This window comes from Falco peregrinus, chromosome 5 (assembly GCF_023634155.1).
Source record: "Falco peregrinus isolate bFalPer1 chromosome 5, bFalPer1.pri, whole genome shotgun sequence".
NCBI classification, from domain to species: domain Eukaryota; kingdom Metazoa; phylum Chordata; class Aves; order Falconiformes; family Falconidae; genus Falco; species Falco peregrinus.
This window is the reverse complement of record NC_073725.1, coordinates 49,845,492-49,869,104: the sequence shown is the minus strand read 5'-3', so window position 1 is coordinate 49,869,104 and position 23,613 is coordinate 49,845,492. Positions and strand designations below refer to the sequence as shown.

The 23,613-nt window shown below is 34.8% G+C and overlaps 1 protein-coding gene across 4 annotated transcripts in view; it reads left to right on the top strand.

The window, feature by feature from the left end:
• CUL2 (cullin 2) overlaps positions 1-21,154 on the top strand; it is a 52,357-nt gene extending 31,203 nt beyond the window's left edge. For all 4 annotated transcript variants that reach the window (XM_055805145.1, XM_055805146.1, XM_055805144.1 and 1 more), the window contains 12 exons: positions 854-978; positions 2,539-2,646; positions 4,808-4,867; positions 5,253-5,381; positions 5,488-5,574; positions 6,072-6,224; positions 6,620-6,697; positions 10,882-10,948; positions 12,120-12,322; positions 14,830-14,931; positions 15,690-15,806; positions 20,656-21,154. In XM_055805145.1, coding sequence (XP_055661120.1) covers positions 854-978; positions 2,539-2,646; positions 4,808-4,867; positions 5,253-5,381; positions 5,488-5,574; positions 6,072-6,224; positions 6,620-6,697; positions 10,882-10,948; positions 12,120-12,322; positions 14,830-14,931; positions 15,690-15,806; positions 20,656-20,787 — 1,361 coding nt within the window. In that variant the 3' untranslated portion in view covers positions 20,788-21,154. The remainder of the gene's footprint in view (positions 1-853; positions 979-2,538; positions 2,647-4,807; positions 4,868-5,252; positions 5,382-5,487; positions 5,575-6,071; positions 6,225-6,619; positions 6,698-10,881; positions 10,949-12,119; positions 12,323-14,829; positions 14,932-15,689; positions 15,807-20,655) is intronic.
• Positions 21,155-23,613: the final 2,459 nt, after the last annotated feature.

Sequence of the window (23,613 nt, the reverse complement as noted above, 5' to 3'; positions counted from 1 at the left end):
GATCATATTTTATGCTTGTGTTTTCATTTGTAAACCAATGGTTCTGTCTTTACAGATTCCTTCGTCATCATTTGACAGGTCAGGATTATAAAGTATTTTGGCTTCTTTTCGTAGCCACTTTTTATTGTCCTGAATCTTTTGTGACCTCCCTTCCCAAATTCTTTTTACAGAAGCAGATGCTCTTAGAACTACATACCCTGCCCAACTAAAAAAATTATGCATCCTGATGACTACATACCTCTTAACCTTGAAAGAATGTTTATTTTTGTGTGGAAGATAGTATCCGTTATGTGAAAAAAATTACTTTTCACAGTTAAATTGTATCTAATAAGTGTTCAGTTTCCAGAGAGTTCTGTAAATTTGATCAGAGCCGAGATCCTTTTTTTTGGCCAAAAAACCACCAACCATAAAAATAGCAGCTGCTTATTTATGGCTTTTCTAACCTGAGAAAAATTTCAAGCCACCACTGGAGGAAAACTGTGGTCAAGTCAATATGATAGCTAAATTGATTTTGGTTGGCTGGTGCTAAGGGAGGTTTAAGGAGGCCAAGGATTAAAAGAAACTGGCACAATACTTTTCCATACTAGCCTACCTCTCCTCTTGGAGTCTCTCCTAAATAAGCAATACTGAACGAGTGAGGTAGTCACAATGGCAGTACTCAGTAAATACTGATATTAGCCCTACCCCTTCTTTTTGCTTTTGTCAGTGATCCAGTGTATGTTAATTTTTTTTTTTCAAAACAGTTGGTCATGTTTCAGTCTTTGAAAAGTTCTGTGTGAAGTTATGATACTAAATTAAGTGTTGATTTTTAGTGTTTCTAAGCATATTCTATAAAAATGTATCTCTGTTACAGACATGGCAAATATGTATACTCTACTTCGTGCTGTGTCAAGTGGTTTACCTCATATGATTCAGGAACTACAAAACCATATCCGTGATGAGGGCCTTAGAGCAACCAGCAATCTTTCTCAGGAAAATGTGAGTTTTCTCAGGCAGCTGAAATTACCTATTTGATTAACATTCCTGATTAAATGTTTACCCTTTTCTTTTTAGTCTATTCTGTTTTTTTTTTAACTTTGTCTATATGAAATTGGTTTGGAACATTATGGATAAATTGTAGCTTCTAATCAGCACGCTTAGCTGTGCAACACATATCTATCCTGAGAGTTGATTGTTGTGATCTAACCAGAAACTACTACAGCTAGATATTTCTCATTGTTGTTTGTTTAATGCTGTCATGGCAAGTGGGTCCTTTTGTTCCATGTATGTATTTTTTCCCTCAATTTCTCTAAGTCAGTGACATGTGCTGTTCTGGTATGTTAGAAACGAATGATTCCATTTAGTTTAATTACATGTTATTTGTAGGACTTGACATCCTGTCCTGATTTCAGTGTGGTGTTTTTCACTAATAGCTTTGTAGTCTCATATTTTCATGTAATTCCTGAAAATACTGTAGCTTAATTATTTTACTGAAGTGTGTTAAACTTTCTTCAGTTCATATGTATTTAAATTACTCAATTCCATTTTTGTTCCTCTAGCATTGCTGCTCAGAAACAATTTGGCATTACATTTGTACATGTATACATCTTACTGTCTAGATCTGTGCTCACTTTAGGATGGTGACTTCAGCCATCCAGTGTTTCTGTCTGTAATACTACGTAGATATGAACTGTTGTAAATTCCCTTTCTTATTGCCCAGGAGTGCTTACTTTTCTGTCCATGACTCCTGTGTGCATACTGAAAATGGGCTGAAGTCTCTAGTAGTATAGTTTGCTTTCATGTTATTTGCAAATTTCAAACTAACAGTGTCTACCCAGGGAAGTGAATGCAGAGCCAGGAGAATGATGAAAATTCACAAACTTAGGTAGATAAATTAAACATGTGAAATACTTGTTCCACTGTGTGGATTAAGTACTTTGTCTTCAAAACATTTTTAATGTGTGACCTGAGAATGCACTTGGGGAGTCATGTGATGCAGGCAGTGCCTTGCACACTGTTACATTGCTGCCTGCCAGCTTGTCTGTGTAAAGGCCGCCTCTAATTCTTATTAGCTGTTTCTATACAAAATGTTACACTGAAATGGGGCGCACTAGATTTGATTGGTAACCGTCCTATATGGGAAAAATCAAAGGGGTTTTTTTGTCTTGAAGTCAGTGTGTAGGGGAAGCAGCAACAGTTTACTTATTTCAGGAGCTTTTTGGCTTGGTTGCTGTATTTCCATGTTAGCGTTAATGACTTTTGAAAGGGCTGAGGATTTTAGGGTATAGTGGAAAAGATTAGACAACACGAAAGCAGCATAGACTCAAACCTATGTTTGGTAGCAGGACTTCTCATTTCCAAAACATGCTGAAGCACAATAGTGTAAGTGTACAACAGTGCAGAATCAATCCTCTCAAAGACTTAATCAATATGATTTTAACTTTTACCAAAAAGAATAATTAGGGAAAGGTGTACAACTACTGTAGGTATGCTTGTGTGTGCAGGCAATACTACTTTTCTCATTAACTTGCTTTCTGTTTTATCTACTTTTTTTTTTAGATGCCAACTCAGTTTGTGGAGTCAGTTTTGGAAGTACATAGTAAATTTGTTCAACTCATCAATACTGTTTTGAATGGTGATCAACACTTTATGAGTGCCCTTGACAAGGTAACTTTTACCTAAGTTAAAAAAACATTGGACAACAAAATATGGGACCCTGTTACAGGCTCACTAAAATTCTTCAGGGCATCAACACATACTCAAAGATAGAGTTCTTATGCAGTTTTTCTAGTTAAGAAATGCAGTGGCACAAAAGACAGTCTGGTGTTAGGGGAAAAGATGGTCAAAGGAAACCATTCTAATACTGAAACGTTTTCTGAAAGAGAGGTCTGTCCACCATAATTAAAACATAAAAATGGAGCTGACCCATTTAATGTAGAACTGAGTGCAGATAATAAATATACAAATTGTGGGGTTTGGAAAGTTTGGTAACTCTTAACATGTGTTTGAAATTTAATTTGCTTGCTGCCATAATGTTTGAACTCTGAATGCTGTTAGTATTACTTAGAATCTTTGTTACAAGTTGAAGCAAGTTAGCTACAGAGAATATCTGGAAACTTCCGTTACTTCAGTCGCTGTCACAATAGGCAAGTTTTTGCAGGAGAGAACTGCACTTAAAGTTAAATAAGCCTGTTGAGGGAGAGAGGCATGCTGCTCTTTTCTTTGAAATGCCATGAAGGTATTTAAGATAACAGTTCTAATTGTTACAAATAATAATAATAATAGTAATATTAGTTGTTAAATTCTGCAACACATGCCTGGGCTCTTGAGGGACTGAGTGGTTCCTCCTAAAACGTACTTGGTTTTGATCTAATCCATTTGTTAATTTCACATTCTTTCCCATATATCCTTTTATCTTTTTCCTAGAGAATGCACTTAGTACTATCCTATCTATGGTTTCCTTTCATAGTATGCGTGCATACATTTCATTGCTCTTTTGTGGCATTTACAGTAATTGCAGTTTTTAGTTAGGGTCATGGTCTAAGCTTTGATAATTTTCAGCCAAGGTGAATCTGGAAAGACATAGTGATGAAGATACCGGTAACATCAATAGTATTTACCCATCTGTATTTGTGATATTGATAAAATAAATATTTTAGTATTTCAAAACATACACTTATTTCAGTACCCTAATACATTTCTGTCTCAGTTGTAATTAATGTCATGTACCAGAAGGTGTAGTAGTAGGAGATTGATAGCTGCGTTTGCTGGCACATAGGCAACGTACTTTTTCCTTAAATACATCAGTTTTTCACTTCAGTGATCTTTATTACAATAAATGTTTAAAATCTTAATCTGCTGTCAGTTTTTCATCATGGATATAAAAACTGCTATTGTTGCCTCCAGTGTAATTGCAAAAGACTGTTCTAAGCTTCAAAGAGTTTCATGTTTCTTGTCAAGTCATGCATTCCTTTCTCACAGGGATTCTAGGGACCTGTTATCAACAATTGAAATGTTGACGCATTGTACAAGAAAGTTGCTTGTCAGTTCTTCTTTACAATAATTGTTTCCTTCCATAGAAGGAACTATTAATTCCTAGGAGCTATGGTCATGCAATATTTTTGGATCAGTATTAGTTTAAAATGTTAATTTGTGTGATATGTAGTTTAGAAACTAATCTCAATGATTTTGATATCTGTTTATTTCCATTTCTAAACTGCTGTTCTCTCCTTCCTTTTCTTTTTCATTATATTCAGGTTTTCTTCAGCTACGGTATTTTTTTGTACTACACTGCTCTGAATTTCCACTTTCAACAGTATTTTTTCTCCTCTTTATTGAAAAATCCAATAACCGCAAGTTCTTTCCATTTTTTGCTGTTGGGAGCACACCATATGTTTTTCAGCTCAAGATATGTGCTCTACATGTAAACTGCTGTTGGTATACTGCTTGATCTGCAATTATTCCTCAGTTTCTTTCCATCTGTACTTTTGGACCATATATATTGTGGTATACCAAGATCTTCATACTTTTACAATTAAGTTTCTACTCAGAACTTAATTTGTTCTTCTGCTTTTTGCAATTAACTTCTGTTCCTTTACTCTTTCCACTTTTACTTAAATCTCAACTTAAAAATTTTCAGCACACAAATTCTCAGAGAGCAGTGGTTCAAACACTTTTATTCATTGTTTCTTTTTTGATTCCCTTTTGTGTAGTTCAGTTTTATAGGCTCTGAGATCATGTTTGCCCTGAACAATTTTTGATTTCTTCAAATTTCATAAAAGTTTCAAGTCATTTACATTTTTCCTCTTTGCTCTGTATTCCTATGTAGGCTTTGACATCAGTAGTTAACTATAGGGAGCCCAAGTCGATCTGCAAAGCACCTGAGTTGGTAAGCGATACTTATTGTAAAAAGTAATAATAATTTTGTGTAACTGTCAAACAGATTGGCATAGGGCCCATCACATGAATATCTGTTTCTCACACTAAGTCAGCCTCAGGTGTGTATTTCAGCAGTCATAAATAACCTATATGCATGTTTTGTGTGTGTACAAAATTGGTACAATTGTAATTTTTGATAAATAATTTGTATTTTCTGTGCATGTAGTATGTATTGTTTACCTATGAATACAGCCCTTGTAATAGAACATGAGACTGTAGGCTGTGACTTATTTCATGTATTAACTTTTGTGTAGAAGTTTGGAATACCTTGGCATACATTTGTTCTCAAGCTTGACAAGTAGGTTTGGGTTTGTTTTTTCTTTTTTTAACTTGAGCTGGCCAAGTACTGTGACAACTTGTTGAAGAAGTCAGCAAAAGGAATGACAGAGAATGAAGTAGAAGACAAGCTTACAAGTTTCATTACTGTTTTCAAATACATTGATGACAAAGATGTATTCCAAAAGGTAACTTCTGATACTCAGAAAATGTTAAAATGTTGCGCTTAAAGTATACTTGAAGAATGTGGTTATGCTTTTGAAAATCCTCATATCTGATTTTTTTTAAATGCAGTTCTATGCCAGAATGTTGGCAAAAAGATTAATTCATGGTTTGTCTATGTCTATGGATTCTGAAGAAGCCATGATTAATAAACTAAAGGTAATGTAATAATTCTTCTAATGCAGAATAAACGTACATAGGTGTATGTAATGTTGACTGGGAGCAGCAGAGGGTGCCAGAGATTACATAGCAATCAGTAGATCCTGTTTCCAGTAGCTGAAAAGAAAAACTAATTTCTTGATCAAGTTATCACCTAGGCATTTGAGATTTTTATGAGATTTTGAGTACTTCTATTAAGTGTGTTTAAATAATTCATGCTTTACATTATAGAAGTATCAAGGAATACCATAAAATAGCTCTGTCTTTCTGTACGTTCATTTATATGAACAATTATTTTATGAAATTGAAAGTGAAACTAAAATAAATCTGATAATTTTCTTTTAAATGTTTGTTTTCTATTGTAACTAATGTTCTCTGTAAATATTATAACAACACTTCTGCTGACTAGATTTTCATATTTTTGGTAATGAATGGGCATAATATTATATAATAAGTACTGTTTTCACTGTGAAACCTGTTACAATCTTTCTTCACAGCAAGCCTGTGGTTATGAATTTACCAGCAAGCTCCACCGGATGTATACAGACATGAGTGTTAGTGCTGATCTCAACAATAAATTCAACAACTTCATCAAAAACCAGGACACAATTATAGATTTGGGAATTAGTTTTCAGATATATGTTCTACAGGTACTAATGTATGTTTATTACTGTTGAGTTATTTGTACTTAATTTTTGTGTTTTGATAACAAGCAAACAAGTTTTCTAACGGAATACTTCTCATATGGAAACTGACACCTTGTGATCATTGTAGAATAATTTATTTTCCTAGTGTTTCTTTTGAAAATTAACCCACTAGCACACTAAACAATAGTGATGTAAAATGCCTTGTGTTCTTGTCTCGAATTAATACCTCAGTGGGGCACGCATAATGAGAGTTAAAAAATGAGCGGTAGAACTCCTGGTTTAAAGTGGTTGTCTGATGACATAGTGTATACTATAGACCTGTTCAATAGTGTTATTTTTTTCTTCATGTATATGCTGTATGAAAATGTTAATGCTTTTATTTTTCCCAATACCTTTAGGCTGGTGCATGGCCTCTAACTCAGGCTCCTTCTTCTACATTTGCAATTCCTCAGGAACTGGAAAAAAGTGTACAGATGGTAGGTTAGTAGGAGGCTTCTTGTAAATGTGTGGAAAATGTAAAATAACTCCAAATAAAAGGTCATCAACAGAGAAAAACCTGAGCTGCTTCATTTTCTTTGTTAATCATGGCTATCCTGTTTGCAGTCCATATGAAATTTGGAAGGGTCGCCCAAATGACTTACTGAATTTATGTATCTATTTGCATAGCTTTTCTTTTTTCACATCTGTCTTCTACACTTCATGATTGATGGGGGAGATAATAAATAAAATCAAATGAACTGGGTTGTTTCTTAGCTTTAAAACAGATTCCTAATATTTAGATAAAAGAAGATTTTGTTTCTAATACTAAATCTGAACAGATTTAATAGCAGATTAAAATGCACATACAGGTCTCTTGTCCTGTATTTCATAGGAGCCATTCAAAATCAAGCTTTCTTCTTTATGAATTCTCAAAGCAGTAGAAGTTTTACTTTAGTCAAATATTCTCTTTTTATGTCATTATTTTTGCTTTGTAGAGATGCAATATTTTATTACTGTTTATTATATTATTGTGTTCCAAATGTTACGTGTACAATGTTTGGGTTAAAATACAGAATGTGTGTGTTGATCTTTGCTAAAGTGTATTTAATGGTGAAATACATTTTAGGCAATAAAAATTTCATATTACTGGACATAACAGATTTTTTTAAAGCAGTTTTTATACCTTAAATTGCTGTCTGATGTAAATTATAATGACAAATTTTTGTTTCTGTGGTGAAGGAGCTTTTCCATGTATTGCTACTAAGTACTAGAACTATTTATTCTGCTTTTATTTCCAGTGTCTTAAGTGGCAGTTGGTTATAGCAATGTAATAATTTACTTTCCAACCCATACTATGGGATCCACAGAAGGTGATTAATGACATTTTGCTGTTGTTAGTGGTTGTAAAATAGGAGTATTGTCAGTTGTGCCTCAGTTGGAATATTGTTATCTACTTGCCTATCAGAAGCAGCTCAGAGTCTGGGTTGCTTGCCTAACTTCGCTGTTCTGCCACTTGAAAGGAGCAAACTTACTCATGTGTCACCTAGCTAGAATTAATGTGCTAAATTAAAATTCCCTGAGGAAACAGAACATGACCTTGTGGAGTCTTTGAAAGATTGACAATGTCAGTCTTTACTGTCAGATTTCATCATTTGACCCATGAATGAAAGTTATCTCAGGATTCTGGCCAGAATTTAGAAAGGAAACAACATTTTGCAATTGCACTCCAAAGTATGGGAGTACCTCTGTAACCGGGCAAAGTGTTTAACAGCTTTTTCAGGCTCTGAGACTGCTGGAGCTTCTGTAACTACGTATTTATTTGAATGGTATATAAATACTGGGTTTGATACTATGTAAGCTTATGTGTGGAAAACCACCTGATTCTTAAAGAGGTCAAAATTGCCTCTTGCATTTTCCTTCGATGTTAACCAGAGTTGCCAGAGCAAGTGAGAGTAAGCCAAATTGATATGTACAGAGTGTTGGCTACATGGTGTTTAGGGAGGTTTGATCCCATTTTAAGGAATAGTTCTTTGAATCTGTTTAAGTTTTTCTCATTACCAGAAAGTAGTTAGACCTTAGATTAGGTTTTGTCTGCAAGCCATATTTTCTTTCTTTTGGATAGGAAGTATGAACGCAAAATCTCTGATTTTATTAAAAAAAAACAAAAACAAAAAACCAAACCCAACCTTACATACTAAAACTAAGGTTTAGCAGACACTTGCCCATAGTATTGTCAGATTTGTTCCTCTTGGCTATAGGGCTAATATGTATGATTAAGATTTATATTTGAATTTTTCTGTTGGATTTTCAGCAAAATTTCAGTCATTTTCAGAGGACAGCCAAAAGAATGCCATAGCTACTAGAATGCTACTGAAAAATCCCCATTTTTATATTTCTCCTTACAAGCAAAATGATCAGATTCTTGTATTACATATGTTAAAATAAAATCTTGATTTTTACAAGCCTTGCAGAAAACTTTCACTTTAGTCTTTTTCCTTCATGTCAGAGTAACTTTCCTGCATCATTTTAGCCCACAGAATAAGTAAGCTGGAAGCCATGTCCTCAAAAGATTATTTTTTTTTTTTTCTAAAATGTTCTGGAATATCTTTAATTGTTCTTCAAAATCCACTGCTTCATTTCATCTCCTAGGGCTTTTTCTTACTCTCTATTGCGTGCTCATTTCCAGGAATGTACCTGCTAGTTTCCAGGAATGACAGGAATGGTGCGTTATATAAAATACAAGATTGATTTTGTGCTTCTGTATAAATTTGATTTTTCTTATCACAGTCTGCAGATCACTTATGCCCTTCCTTCTCTTATTCTCCGTTAGTGAAAACAACATTTACATGTACATAAATACACGTTTGAAAGAATCTTCTAGGAATTACATTCCTAGAGTCTTCTGGAAAGTGGTCTCATTTACAGTGACCAAACTTGTGCACTGTAGTGCCACATTTTAAACTGCATAGCTGATTTTCACTTGCACAAAACAAAAAACTTCATTTCTTAAAGAGGAGGGGAATTTTAAAGTTGTTTTTAAGACCTTTTCTTGATTAGAGATTTTTTTTTTTCATATTCCTGTTCTCCTATTATATTTGTTTGTCTTTGTATAGCTTCAGTATCGGGGAAAAAAACCCACTTTCCAGAATGATTGATATAGCATTTCTCATAATGACAAGAAATTCATGTAAAAATCAAAAAAAGATGGAAGAAATTAGCATTACTACTAATGCCAATTTTGCATATAGCATTTTTAAAATACTGATTTTGAGGGGATGCTTCAGGTTTTGGGGGTGTCGGCACAGCTTTGAAATGTTATTTCCTAAATCATAAATGTGTTCTTCTTTGTGAAAATAGGTTTTGGAAGGTTTCAACAGAAATTTGAGGATCTGTAGTCAGTTCCTGATTTGGAGATGTTTACAAATTGTGTAGATGTGTCTAGAACGAAACCCAAATTGGAAGGTGGCAAAAATTGGGCCTACTTTCAAACTTGCTCTTTTGGAATTCCCACTAAAAATATGTTCAGGAATGTAAGATGAGTTTTGGCATGAAAGTCAATATGTAGCTGACAGTGGGAAATACATGTTAACTGAAAGTTTATGCTTTTGAAGGATGTTGTTAAAAAAATAGGTAAAACTTACTTTCTGAATTTATTTTAAATAGGATATCAAAGTCATGGAATCATAGAATCATTTAGGTTGGAAAAGACCTTTGGGATCATCAAGTCCAACTGTTAACTCAGGACTTCAAGTCCATCACTAAATCACATCTGTGTGTTTTTTTAAACACCTCCAGGGATGGTGCTTCCTCCACCTCTCTGGGCAGTCTGTTCCAGTTTTTCCTAACATCCAATCTAAAACTCCTCTGGTGCGACCTGAGGCAGTTTCCTCTTGTCCTGTCACTTGTTACCTGGGAGAAGAGACGGACCCCACCTGCCTACAGCCTCCTGTCAGGGAGTTGTAGAGAGCAACAAGGTCCCCCCTGAGCCTCCTCTTCTCCAGGCTAAACAACCCCAGTTCCCTCAGCTGTTCCTCATCAGACTTGTGCTCCAGACCTTCACCAGCCCCGTTGCCCGTCTCTGGACATGCTCCAGCACCACCATGTCTTTCTTGCAGTGAGGGGCCCAAACCTGAACACAGGGATTGAGGTGCGGCCTCACCAGTGCCCAGTACAGGGGGACAATCACTGCCCTTTGTCCTGCTGGCCAGACTGTTTCAGATACAAGCCAGGATGCTGTTGGCCTTATTGGCCAATATAGATTGATTTCAACAAGGTGAAAAAATAAAAATGCGCTTGTTTTTATATTGAAATGGAAGGAACAGCATAATAAAACCTAACAAGATTGATTGCTAAAACCTCCTAGAAATGCTTTTAAATGCAGAAGAATTGATACTACTTTGGAACACAGTTTAACTACAGTATTTTATGCTTTGAGATTATGAATGTCAACAATCTTTTTGATTTAGTCATCAAGTGATAATATATGTTCAAATAGTTTAGTAGAAGACTGATGTTCAGTCATCACCTGTCTTCTAAAGGAAAATGCTGTATTGAATTGATCTGCAATGTTTGCATCCAATATGGTGAATGTAAAACCGGTATTCACTGCGACAGTAGTGTGATAATAAACTATTGTAAGTAGTTATATGTTTGGCTAATTGAAGTTCATTTTGTTTTACAGTTTGAATTATTTTACAGTCAGCATTTTAGTGGAAGGAAGCTTACTTGGTTACATTATCTTTGTACAGGTAAAAAAAGTGCTTTGCTAAACTTATGCTCTATACAACTGACAGTTATTTGTTAGAAGGGCTTTTCAAATGGCAACAGACTTTGAGGTTGGAAAGTCAATTGACTGACTTTACCTTATAAATTCATTGAATATTTGCTGCTTAGTATTTCCAGAATTTGTTTTGTAAACTTGTGTGTGTTTTCTGTGATATATTAAATACAAGAAAAACCAGAGTTTTACATTCCTAACTATAACATAGCGCTGCAGAACTGCTGCGTTAGTAATTGCCCTGGAATTTTTTCTATAATATCAGATGTCCCTTAGCTGAATATTAAATAATTTTAAGAATATGTATTATACTATGCTATGTAAGTATCTAAGTAAACACACATATATATTTGCTTATGTTTATATTTAATATATAGATATTTATGTTAAAAAACAGGAGAGAGATGTAAAGTTGTAGCGTAGTTTAGTAAGTATCAGTCAATCATATTTTATTCCAAGTGCTTTCGGTATCAGACTTTAAGGACTGAGCACCACAACATATTACACGGAGGTGAAAACCAAACTAGCATGCAACAAGATGTAATGAAAATTTAGTTCTGGTAAAAGAAGATTGCTGCTGACTCACACTCACCTTCACACATAAAATCTAAATCTGCTTTCAGGCAGATTTGTTCAGTGCGTTTTCCTTTTTTTCTTTCATTTTTGAATTTCAGGGGAATTTAAAGAATGTAAGAACATTGTGAAAAAATTGTAATAGACAAGTCTTTTAAAAAAAAGAATCCTTGGAACAACTTTCTTGCAATCATTATTCTGTGATTCTGTGTAAAGCTATTACTAATTGAAGTTTATGCTTTGCAATGCATTGAGGCTATTTGGAATTTGCTTTTTTTAGTACTATAAATTATTTTGTATTATTCAAATTCAACACTGTAGGTTTCCTTTTTAATTGAGGACACTATTGCTCTAGTATTCATAGTTAATCAGAGGGTTCTTTTGTTGCAGACCACATTCTATATGTGTGAATTCACAACATCAGTTTTTGTCTTCCCATTCCAGGTGTTAAACGCATACTTAGGTGTGAATTGAATGTCTGGAAATGTATGAGGAGCTCTAGGACTTAGGCTTCAATGACTTTTCAGCACATTCCATCAGTTTATAAAGTGCTATTTGTATCATTACAGGTGAAGTAAAAATGAATTATTTGTGCAAACCTTATGTAGCCATGGTCACGACATACCAAATGGCAGTGTTGCTTGCCTTCAACAACAGTGAAACTGTCAGTTACAAGGAGCTTCAGGATAGTACACAAATGAATGAGAAGGAACTGACAAAAACCATCAAATCCTTACTTGATGTCAAAATGATCAACCATGACTCAGACAAGGTATGCAGTAATGATATTAAAAAGTTTCCTGTTTTCAGTCTTGTGATTGTAATATTTGTTGAGGGCTTTTTTTTAATATAAAAGAATCCGCTGGGTTTTGTGGTTTTTTTTTTTTCCTAAGCTGTATTACTGATCCTTGTGAAAACTTAAAAATCTGTATTTGTGAGGAAAGGTACAGGAGGAAGTAAACTATCAATGTCATATAGGCTCTCTATGCCTATAACCACATGGTATGCTGAAAAGGTAATAATGCTAGGAATGTTTATTGTTTCTGTTGTATTTCATCCATATTTAAATTCACTGCTGTTGGAGGGGGACAGTATTTAAAGATGCCACTTTCAAAGTTGTACTGAATCGTGGAAGGGAGTGTAGTAACCCAAAAAGTCTTAGAGAGATACTAAAGAAATAACATATATATATATACTTCCAGCCCCTTAATCCCAATGTCTAACAGCAACCATATTCTTCCTGGCTGGCATATTACAGGAGGAGGAAAGAGAGCAAGGAGGGCTTGTGTGAGAGGATTTTTGCTGCAATTTGCCAAACTCTTGTCATTCCATGAGTTTCATGGAATTCCAGTCATATCTGAGCTTTGTTTGTGGTTAAGGCAATGGTTGATACAGGTTCTGTTTCTGACTCTGCCTCATACTTCTGTATGACCTATGTGAAACCAGTTACCCTCTTGCCCATACAGTGAAGGTTACAGATACCTGTTGTGTAAGAAACACTGCAGAAGTGCCTGTGCATACCATACAAACTTTAGCATGTGCTTTCAGCTAGCCTAGAAAGCCCATTATTCAGACAGTGTCAGGCAGAAGAAACCTGAGATAAGCTGTTCACTTCACTTACAAGGAGAAATCCAAAGCTGCTCTGAGCGCTGCTTTTTTTTTTTAACAAGGAAAATGTTAGAAAATGGAAAGTGAGATCACAAGGAAGATCTGATGCTTGGCTGAAGCATAGGACATGCTTCCATTATCTAGAAATGAGCTCAGGTTGGAACAGTGGCTGGGAAGATGTCTGTTAAACCATGGGTGAAATATAACACTGGGAGCTATTACAGAAAACAGTGAGACTTCTCATAATCTTAGAAAGTTGCCCATTATTTAAAGGATTTACATTTATTTATGTCTGTTTTATAAGGTTTACCCAGTTTCTTTAAGCATATGTCATTGAAGAGTGAATGATACAGCTTTCCAACCCTTTTACCTTTTAACATTTACCACTGCGTTTTCTGATTCTTTAACGTCCAGACTGTTGTATTCAGACATTTTTGCTAATTCTGTTTTCTTTGCACTCCATCCAGCAAGATGAAAGCAGATCTCTATAGACAGTCTGTCAGCTTACTTATTGAATAAGCCAGTGAACTTTAGTAGCATAAGCAGTGAAATTATATAATACACTAACTTCTCTTTAACTGTATCTGAGCCACACACAAAAGCACAGTGTATTAAATGTTGTAGTTTGCTTTTGTTTGTTGTTTTTAAAGGGGGGAAGAAATAAAGAAACTTTTGGCAAAATCTTTATTGGTTCACTAGAATCATGCTTTTTGAGTTCATCCACAACACAATTTATTTTGGTTTATACTCAGCCATTTAAGTAGAATAATGGTAAAATTTTAAGTTAGCTTATATTTTTTAAAGCTGTTGATCTTTGCCCTTTTTCTATACTATGCCTGGATAATACAAAATATTGTAATAAATAATATTTGTGGCAGAATATAGAGTCAGAATTACTGTTGTTTTGCATATATATTCAGATAAATATTGGCAGTGTTTACTAAAGTATTTGCACTTGAGACAACCACAGTTTCACAGGATTCCAAGGTCAAAGAAGCTCAGTAACTTTATTCTACTGAAAATTGGTAATACTTGTACAGACTCTTGCATGGAAACTGCAAAGATTGGTCAAGTCATCCTGTTAGTTGAACATAAAGATGTTTGGGCTGCAGGGAATAATTACCATTTATTGAAAGAAACAGACTTTTGCATGTGGAAAAGAATTGAGATTCTGACAGGAAAAAATTAGAAACATACAGATAGATGCAGTTGCTATTATAATGTAACAAAATACTGAGATGTTTTTCCTTAAGTTCTGGAAAGCAACCTTAGTAGTAGTTGTGAAGGCAACAGCTCTTGTGGTTCTGACATAAAATGCAAATCCTACTTTTCTTTGCAGGGAGAAAATGAGTTTAAATGAATAGTGTTTGCAACTAAGATAAGCAGTTGAAGTATTAAACCAGAAGTTGTGTTAGTTGTATTGGCTTGTTAGCAAAATTTGTGTAAGTCAGAGTTCTTTATAGTGTTTTCTGAAACAGACTTGATTTCTAGGCTAGTTAAGCTGTAGCTTAAAAAATTGACCTGGTTCAACTCAACTGGCATTTTAGAATTTCCAACTACAAATCTAAAATTGTTTGTACATATGCAAGCCCCAACCTGTGATTTCTCAAAGTAAATTGTTATCATTTTCTGCTTCCATTTCTGTTTTTTTAAAAAGATTCTTTATTGCAGGAAGACATAGAGGCAGAGTCTACGTTTTCATTAAATATGAACTTCAGCAGTAAACGAACAAAATTTAAAATTACTACATCAATGCAGAAAGACACACCACAGGCAAGTATTCTTTGGTGTATCTAGCTTGAACAGCCTTAGGAAGCTTATTTTTCTAAAATCAAATTAATTGTATTGGTTTGGTGTAAACAGATGTAAGAGTCCCTGTGTAAGATTTACATCACTGTAGAGAAATGGTTTAAGTTTAAAGCTTAAGCATTGCAGATTTTTTTGCAATTATAACTTAGGCAGGAGAAGATGGAATAGGGAATAAGAAAGTACAAGGAAGAGATAAACGAGAGCTATTCCTCTATGTAATAAAATGGGATTGACATTTAGCTTGTCTTATCTAATGAGACTTTTTTTGTTGATGATGGTGTTTATAAAAGCAACTTATTCCAGGAACCGCAGAACCAATTGACTGTTTTCCTATGGTTTTGTGTCCTCTGGCAACTATAATTAACTCTGGTGGTGTTAATCCACGTTCCCTCTGTATCTCCTAAGACACAAGATTTTGTACAAGAGATACAAGTGCTGCCAAACTTGATATGTTATAGTAAATTCTGCCTGCCTTTCTCCCTAACAAAAATGCTGGTTTGGATGTGTCTCTCCTACCTTCCTGCTGATGTTCATGAAACCTGGTATTCTTGAGTTACGGAAGTACTTTGCCTGGAATTTAACTTCACCTAGATTTTTGTATTACTTGACCACTTTTATTAAAGTATAGGTTAAAGAGACTTTTATGCAGTGTCATTTTTTATGAATGTCACTTTTATTGATCTTGCTATATTTTAAGCATTACTGTTCTTCCTGTGTCGCAGGAGATGGAGCAGACCAGAAGTGCTGTAGATGAAGACAGAAAAATGTATCTTCAAGCTGCTATAGTTCGTATCATGAAAGCACGTAAAGTGTTGCGACATAATGCTCTTATTCAGGAGGTAAGAGAAAATCCTGTTCAGCGTAATTTGATGAAAATATTCAGGTTAATTGGGTAAAAGATCTCACAAAACTCTCCCATGTCAAAACTAATACCTCAGTGAAACTGGTGAGAATTTCATTGGAGTCTGCTTTGAACTGCAGTACTGGAGCACTAGCTGTGATCCCTCAGTCTTGTAAATGTGTCTTAGCACTAAAGCATTCAGTGCCTCTGTGCTTGTCTTTCCTGTTGGCTGGTTCTGTGCCAACAGATGTATCATTTAAGAATCATGGCCAGAGCTATAGGTTCAGTTGAAGACCTGAGTATGGATATTCTAGGTATGGAATCTCCACAGAAGCAGCTACCCAATTTGGAGCTGTAATTGTGATTTTATTCTAATTCATGGCTTGAATTTTGGAGGTTGTTTGAGTACGTAGACATTCACTACTTAATCTCCGGTTTCCATTAAGTGGTACAGTTATCTAGGTTTTTTTAGTTTCCAGGTTAATGATATGTGAACTATCACAGACGGGCTAGGATGGAAGTGCTATTTCTTTCATTTCTCTCTCACTTTGCCATCTATGCGAGTTGCCTGCCTGATTGTATTTCTTACTCCAACCTAATCTTTGCTCCTACCTATCAGTTCCCAGTTTTAGTTTTCTCAGCCTTTCAAGGCATTCCTTCTTCAATCTAATTCATCCTTGTGTCTCGTGAGCCTTGCTGGATAGCCTCACAGCAAGTGGTGGGAGAGAGAATAAAGATTTCTGCGGAGGAGGTAGAGAGGTGTTCAGTCATTTTGAGATCTGCTGTGTGCTTTCTGTCTTGTGGTCATGAAGGAAATAGTTTACCACACTGGGCACTCTGATTTTTACTTCCTAAAAAAAATAAGCAGTTACACAGAGCTTGTAAGCCCAGAACTTGCAATGTAGGACGTCTTAAAGCTTTTGGGTTTTGAAATAGTGCTTGTACACAAGTATTCTGAAAGCAAGCTTAATTCAAGAAATCTGATTTTAAATACCTAAAAGATGAGGCAGCAGAAGTCCTCGTTATTCTCAGAATCTTTGGTTATTTGGTTTCCTGTTTACTTAAACCATCTCCATGCAATTACAATGAAATCCTGTAAGAATTTACAGTTAAAAGTAGAAAATGGTAGGCAAGCCCTGTTTCATCTTTGAAAATGCTTTTTTTCTCCCTACTCTTAAATTCTTAGGAAAAGTTTTCAAAGTGTAATTTGCTTGAGACCAGTTTATAAGGGTGGAATAGGTTACAAATTGTTATGTTTCAGAAAAAAATAATCCTCTCTGGTTTCTTCTTCCGTTGTTTTACTCAAGGGGCACTATCTGACATGCCTCTGCTGCATTTTGGTCTTGCAGTACTCTTGCAGAATAGTATGCTCTATTAACATCAGGAGCTTTTTCATGCTTTGCAGGAAAGGTGGATATTTTGATTGTTATTCAGTTAAAAACTAAGTAAAGTTGGTGCTCCATTTATCTGTCACCAGCCACCTCTACCTGTAATGTTTTCTTACGCTAGTTTTAAACTAAATATATGACATTTTTGAAAATCTTATCCTTTATCATTTAGTCTTTAACTCTCAATTTTGAATGCACTTGTATCCTACATGGATTAGAGAATTTAAAATTGTAGGCTGGGCTTCTAAATAATTGCTATCTATGCTGCAATATGGTGTGGGGACCTGATGTAGCCTTAAATGAGCAATTGTGAAACCTTAAGCAATAAGGGGAAGCAGTACAAAAGTCTACTAAGGTTAATTTTTCCTTCTTTTTTTGCACACTGAATTAATTTGTGCCGATCTCCATTCTGCCTCAACTAAACTGTTACTGAGGCATGAACTTGGTTCTTTAAAATGTTAGGTGTCTTCTCTACAGTCTGGGATACAGATATACTCTTTGTCACTTCAGAAATTATTGCCAGGTTTTACAGCAAATTGTGGGGAGATGGGTTTTTGTATTGTTAATGCATAAACACAAAGATGAAAATGTCATGCGAAGTAGAAATTTTACCTAGTTATGTCTGCACTGAGCTCACTAACTTGTTTTGCTTCATGTTGTATGAATAAGGCTGAACTGCCAGGTGGTTCTAGGTTGAACATGCTCAGCTTTCTCATAAGACTGACCTTTATTAAAAATAAGTAACCACCACTTCTGTTAAACTTTCAGAATATGCATAACTACCTACTTGTCTGTCCAACTTCCTTTTTTTCCCGTTAATTTTGTAGTAAGATTTGATTTGCTGTCAAGAGGGTTTTTTTATTTCTTATTTAATTGTGACATTGTTACTAATTATAGTGATATTGTTACTTTTATCATGATGTCTATATAGATCTAATTTATTATGTGATATATAAGCTATATAAATGTAAAATAGAAATTTATACATATTTAATTTATCAATTGCTTATTAATATATACTTATATATAATATATTCACTTAAAATTTGTAGTCAGACTTCTTGAGGAGTAAGAATGAATCTTTTGAAACGAATCTTTTGAAAGTCTGTTTACTGTGAATGGATAATATTTTTTCACCTCATTAATATTTTTTTCTGAAATATAAGGACAGGATTATACTGTTGTTAGAGATACGATTGAAAGGCTCATAGCCTTAATGCAGTTAGCTCTGATTCTAAACAGACTGCACCACCACACGTTTCATTTAGGGTGAGGTGTCCAAGAAAATACTCGAGGCCCTTGGTAGACCTGTATATGTCAGCATGTGGTCTTTGCTGAATTGTTAATTGTGTGTTAGTTATGCCCTGATAGTTTTACTTCTGGCGCCATGCTGCAGTTGCTGTAGGACGAGGTAGCTTTTCCCTTAAAATGAATGAGGTCAGTGGGACTAGTGGAGGGGAAAGGTCAATGCAGTCATTCCCAGATTTATTTTTTTTTGTTCTGACCATCAACTATTTCTATCCATCCTTCTTATTTCTATTATCTTTGATAAAACAAAACCAAAATAACCTTACCAATACAAATTTTTGCCTTTTGTTCTCTGTCCTAAGTAAATACATGAAGTACGGTAATGACAATCAGTTTTGAGTGTAGGACTGAAGGGTGAAATTGGAGCAGAACTATTAGCTTGTTAGCACCAAGTTTCTTCATTTGTACTGATGTGGAACATACCAGACCCTTGGCTGCTAGCCCAACAAAACTTACTCTTTGAAGTTTTTGTTTGCTTTGCTGGGTGAGTTCTACCTGGTGAGCTCTGTTGGCTCACAGAGGGCTCCAGCAAGCTCTAGAGCTGGGACAAAGCCAGCCAATGAAGAAAGTTGTAAAGAAAACGGGAAATCCAGCTGAAATAAAAATCGCTTTCTCTACAGAACAAATGAGAAACTATGGGCAAAATATATTGTGACATTTAGTAGTAAGATTTTGTTTGAAAATTTTTCCAAGTTAATAGATAATACATGTTCTGTTGCTACATAGTTTCCTCCTCTTCTCTACAAGAGGATGTACAAAACTGAGAACTACTAAGAGACAGCTAAAGTTTTGTCTGCAGTGACAGTTTCTTCCACGATGCATATATAGATTTGTTTTTACAATGAATAATTTTTTATTCTATGTATTACAAAGTTCCAGCATAGCAAGATGGAACTCACCAAACCATAGGTCTATCTTCAGTGACTGAAGAAAGGGAGGTTCATCCTGATAGTCTCAAATTGTATAGGAAAAGAGGTCAGTGGTAGAGGGACTCCCACTTACACCTTCTAGGCAGCTGAGCAGTTCCGGTGCCTTCCAGGACCAGGTACACAGCACTACGTGGGCTGGAACTTAGACAAATCGGAACAGATCCAGCTCACATCTCGTATCCTGGCAGCTGCAACAGCAATGAAGTAGTGTAACTTTACAAAATGATTACTACGTGGGCTGTCTTGTGTAATGAAAAGTGTCATTTCATCTAGTGCTTTTCAGCAAACTTCCTGACTAAGGAAAGTTATTTTTTTTTCTTGCTAATTTGATTGTCTAGTGCTGTGGAATCTCTGAGGATAGGTTTCATTTTTAATGTATTTAAATTATATATTATTTTAATATATTCAAACCTTATTTAAACCAAGAATGGATAAGGTCTTATTGTAACATAGTCAGATTTTTTTTGGTAATTTGTGAGGTAACTGCTTACATGTCTTCTAAACGTGTCTTTGTAATGCTATGAAGAAAACACAGGTTTCACAAATCTTTATTAAATGAAAATGTCTTCACTATCTTATAACAAAAGTGGCAATGGATGGGAAGAAAATTGTGTTCAACTTTAGAGATAGTTTTGAAAAATATAATCAAGTGTATTTTAACCATTCATAATTGTATAAACTATTACAAAAACTAAGATGAACACATTCTTCAGGCATTTAATTTCCAAGTAGGACTGCTGTAACACAAGCAAAATTTGGGAGTCCATAGACTAAATATTCCAGAATAATGAAAGTACATATACAGAAATAAAAGGGACCTAGCGCAGAAAGAGGAGTCAGTTAGCAAAGCCAGCATGGAAAGGCACATATATTTTTTTACAAAATTTTCACTTTTCTTGAGCTGTGGTAGTAGTGAAAAAATACGTCAGTTTTTAACCTGGATATTTATCTTCATTTGTACTGTGGCAAATTAGGCAAGGAAGAGAACTGAAAAGATCTGGTTAATATGCAAGCAAACTGAACCAATGAGCTGACATGTCCTAATGCTAATGTATAGAGATGCTTTGTTGATTATTATAAATGAAGTATTCCAGGTTTATTTAATCCTGACTTTAAAAGTAAAATGTACTGAATTTACCTTAAAGCCCTTAGTGAATATTTCTATAGCAGTTGTAACTGTTGTAAATACAAATAACACAAAAATCCTGTCTTTCTTTTGCAGGTAATTAGCCAATCAAGAGCTAGGTTTAACCCAAGTATCAGCATGATTAAGAAGTGTATTGAAGTTCTGATAGACAAACAGTACATAGAGCGAAGCCAGGCCTCTGCGGACGAATACAGTTATGTAGCATGATGTTGCTATCCTGCAGGTATGATTGTAAGGAGATCATTGCTGTCACTGTTTGGTGTGTTCCTGTGGGAAGAGGCAGGCCTGGGCCTCCATAATTGGTCACTTGGCAGCCCCTGTTTTTCTGCTGTTTACAACATCACCAGTGCCATGTCATGAGCGTCAATGAAAATGCCTATAGATATTTCAAGCTCATGTCATTATGACATTTCTTAAAACTTTACTAAAAGAATGAGTGAAGTATTGCTGAAATGTGGAAAATTGGTTGGGTACCATGCTTTTTTTTTTTCTCCCCTTTCACGTTTGCAGTTGATGTTTTTTAATGTATCTTAAGACAAAGTAAAAAATAATAAAAATAAAAAAACACAAAAAACCCCACAAAAAAAACCCAAAACAAAAACCCTAAATATTGTAATATGACAGATAACCTAATAATTGTATCTACATTAAAATGTAAAAAAAAAAAAGACGAACATGATACTGCTGCTTGTCAAATAAAAAAAATAAAGTTATATAATGTGTCTCGAATGATTGTAGAAATGGATATACCATTAATGTCTGTAAATATTATTCAGACCTGGAAGAGAAAATTAATGTTATGTTTGGGTTTTGGATAACCTCAGAAGTAGATCTGACAAAAGAACTAATTTATATAAAACTGAATACTAGGTATGTTAATGTTTGATGTGATTATAAAAAATATTAATGGCTAAGTGCACATTTTGTTTTCTTGAGATTAGGCTAATTTGCATTCTTAGTGCCTGTAGGCCTACTCTGTGTCTGTTAATCTCTCACTGTAGGAATATGTTACAAGAGAAATAAACAGGCGTTTGAGGGGATTTAAGTAGTGTAGTTCACAAAGAGTTAGGAATAGTTATCATGAACATCAAAAATACAGTTCAGTGGCTTGTGAAACCACCCTGTTAATGAGAAAGAATATAGCAGACTTGTAATTAAAAAATGTTATTTCACTAAAGCATTGGGTAGAAACACTACATGGATAGGTACCTATGTTTGTTTCTGCATAAGCCCGTACTGTTTTTTTCTTGTTTTCCCTCCTGGCTCATATAACTGTATTTATCATATTTTGCTTTTATCTGCCCCAATTAGATTTCTAGTTAGTTAGGCCAGACAAGAAATCCATGGACTATTTTGTGTCCTCCATTGTTCATTGGGGTGGCATGGTGACTGTTCGCTCTCACCATAAGCAAAGCATAATTTTAAAAGGTACTGACTCTACCACTGGAAGTAATTGGAGTTTAAGAGCGTTAAGAGTGTGAACACACTGAATGCTTGCTGCAGAAAAGAGCTTCCTTATGGCTATGCCTGCAATTATCGTTGACAGGATAAATATTAACTTTAAATGTTCTATTTTTGCCAAATTTTATTTGCGTACATATAAAAAAAAATATATAGATAATATATTATTTGCAATATTTTTTTTAGGTGGTATGATATTCATTACTTACTAAAAGCCCACAGATCAAGAATTAATTTTAAAGGAAAAAGCCCTGTGGAGAGAGCTTTTTCAGTTTTTTTTTTTTCTTTTTCTTTTTCTAGTTCTTCACTGTATGAAAGGTTTCTCTCAGATTCTCAGATTGTTGCTGTCTCTTATTTCTTAAGTGGCATTGCATTCACATGTTATCTGGAGAATATAGTAAACTTTCTATAGTTAACTAGGAAATGCATCAAGAAGTGGGTAATATTTTTTTCTTATGTGGATTTTCCTGAGGGCATGTAAAGGGCAATAAACATTTCCATGTTTATGGTGTTTTATCCCACTACACTAAGATCTAGATTTTTTAAAAATGTCTTAAGTGTTTTTTTAACTGATCATAATATGGTGCAGAAGATCATTGTCTACAGTGGTAGTTCAGAGTTGCGTATGCGTGTTGGGAGACAGCAAAGGTGCTTGTAGTGTCACTGAGTGTAGTAAACAAGAGACATGTTAGCATAGATTTTGACTGGAGTGACTTCTATTTCAGTGTGAAACATTTTTGTGCTTTATAAAAAGTAATTCATTACTACTTATGACAAAAAAAATAGAGTAGAGGGAATATTCTGTGACACAATAGAAAAAAATAGAAAAAATACTGCCTGAACGTTGAATCATCAGATCCTTTCTCCTGAAAACAAACTAGCAGTGACACCAAAGCTTCTGGGAAGAAATGTGGTTTATCTTGTAACTTGTGTATGAATCAACAGATTTTAAGCTTGCTTCTTCGTAAAAGGGTTAAAAAAATCTTTATTTAAATTTAGATTGCAGTAGCAAAATTTTAAGACTGAGTTTGAAAAAGCCTTAACAAATGTCTTTTCAGAAACACTTCACAAAAACTTTACTGCTCCAGCCCAAACGTGTAAGATTTTAGCATTACCTTATCTCTGAATTTTTGCATACTTAAACCATCAAAAGTAGTATTTTGCTTTTTAGATAAGCACGCTGCTGAGTTGAGACATGTTTAGTGAGTTAAAAACATTCATGTATTTCAGCGCAGTTGGCATCCCCAGACAATGTCTTTCCAAATTCTGTCTTTTCAGTGCCTCTTGGGAAACATGGCTATAGCTGGGAAACATTTTGAATTCTACTTTATAACTTGCGCTTCTCCTCTAAGGAAAAAAGCAGTGCAGAGATTCAGCGCTCTGTAGCTGGGTTAGGTCACTGAGGTCATTGCAGGCACACAGTGACACAACTTAGTGTAGTGCTGCAGCCTGGCAACTCACATCTGGCAAGTGTCATTACAATACAAAGTGCTAATGGGCATTAACAAGAGGGGCAAATTATAGAAAGAGAAGCCATCCAAAAATGCCATGCATTTTTAAGTTTTCCACTAG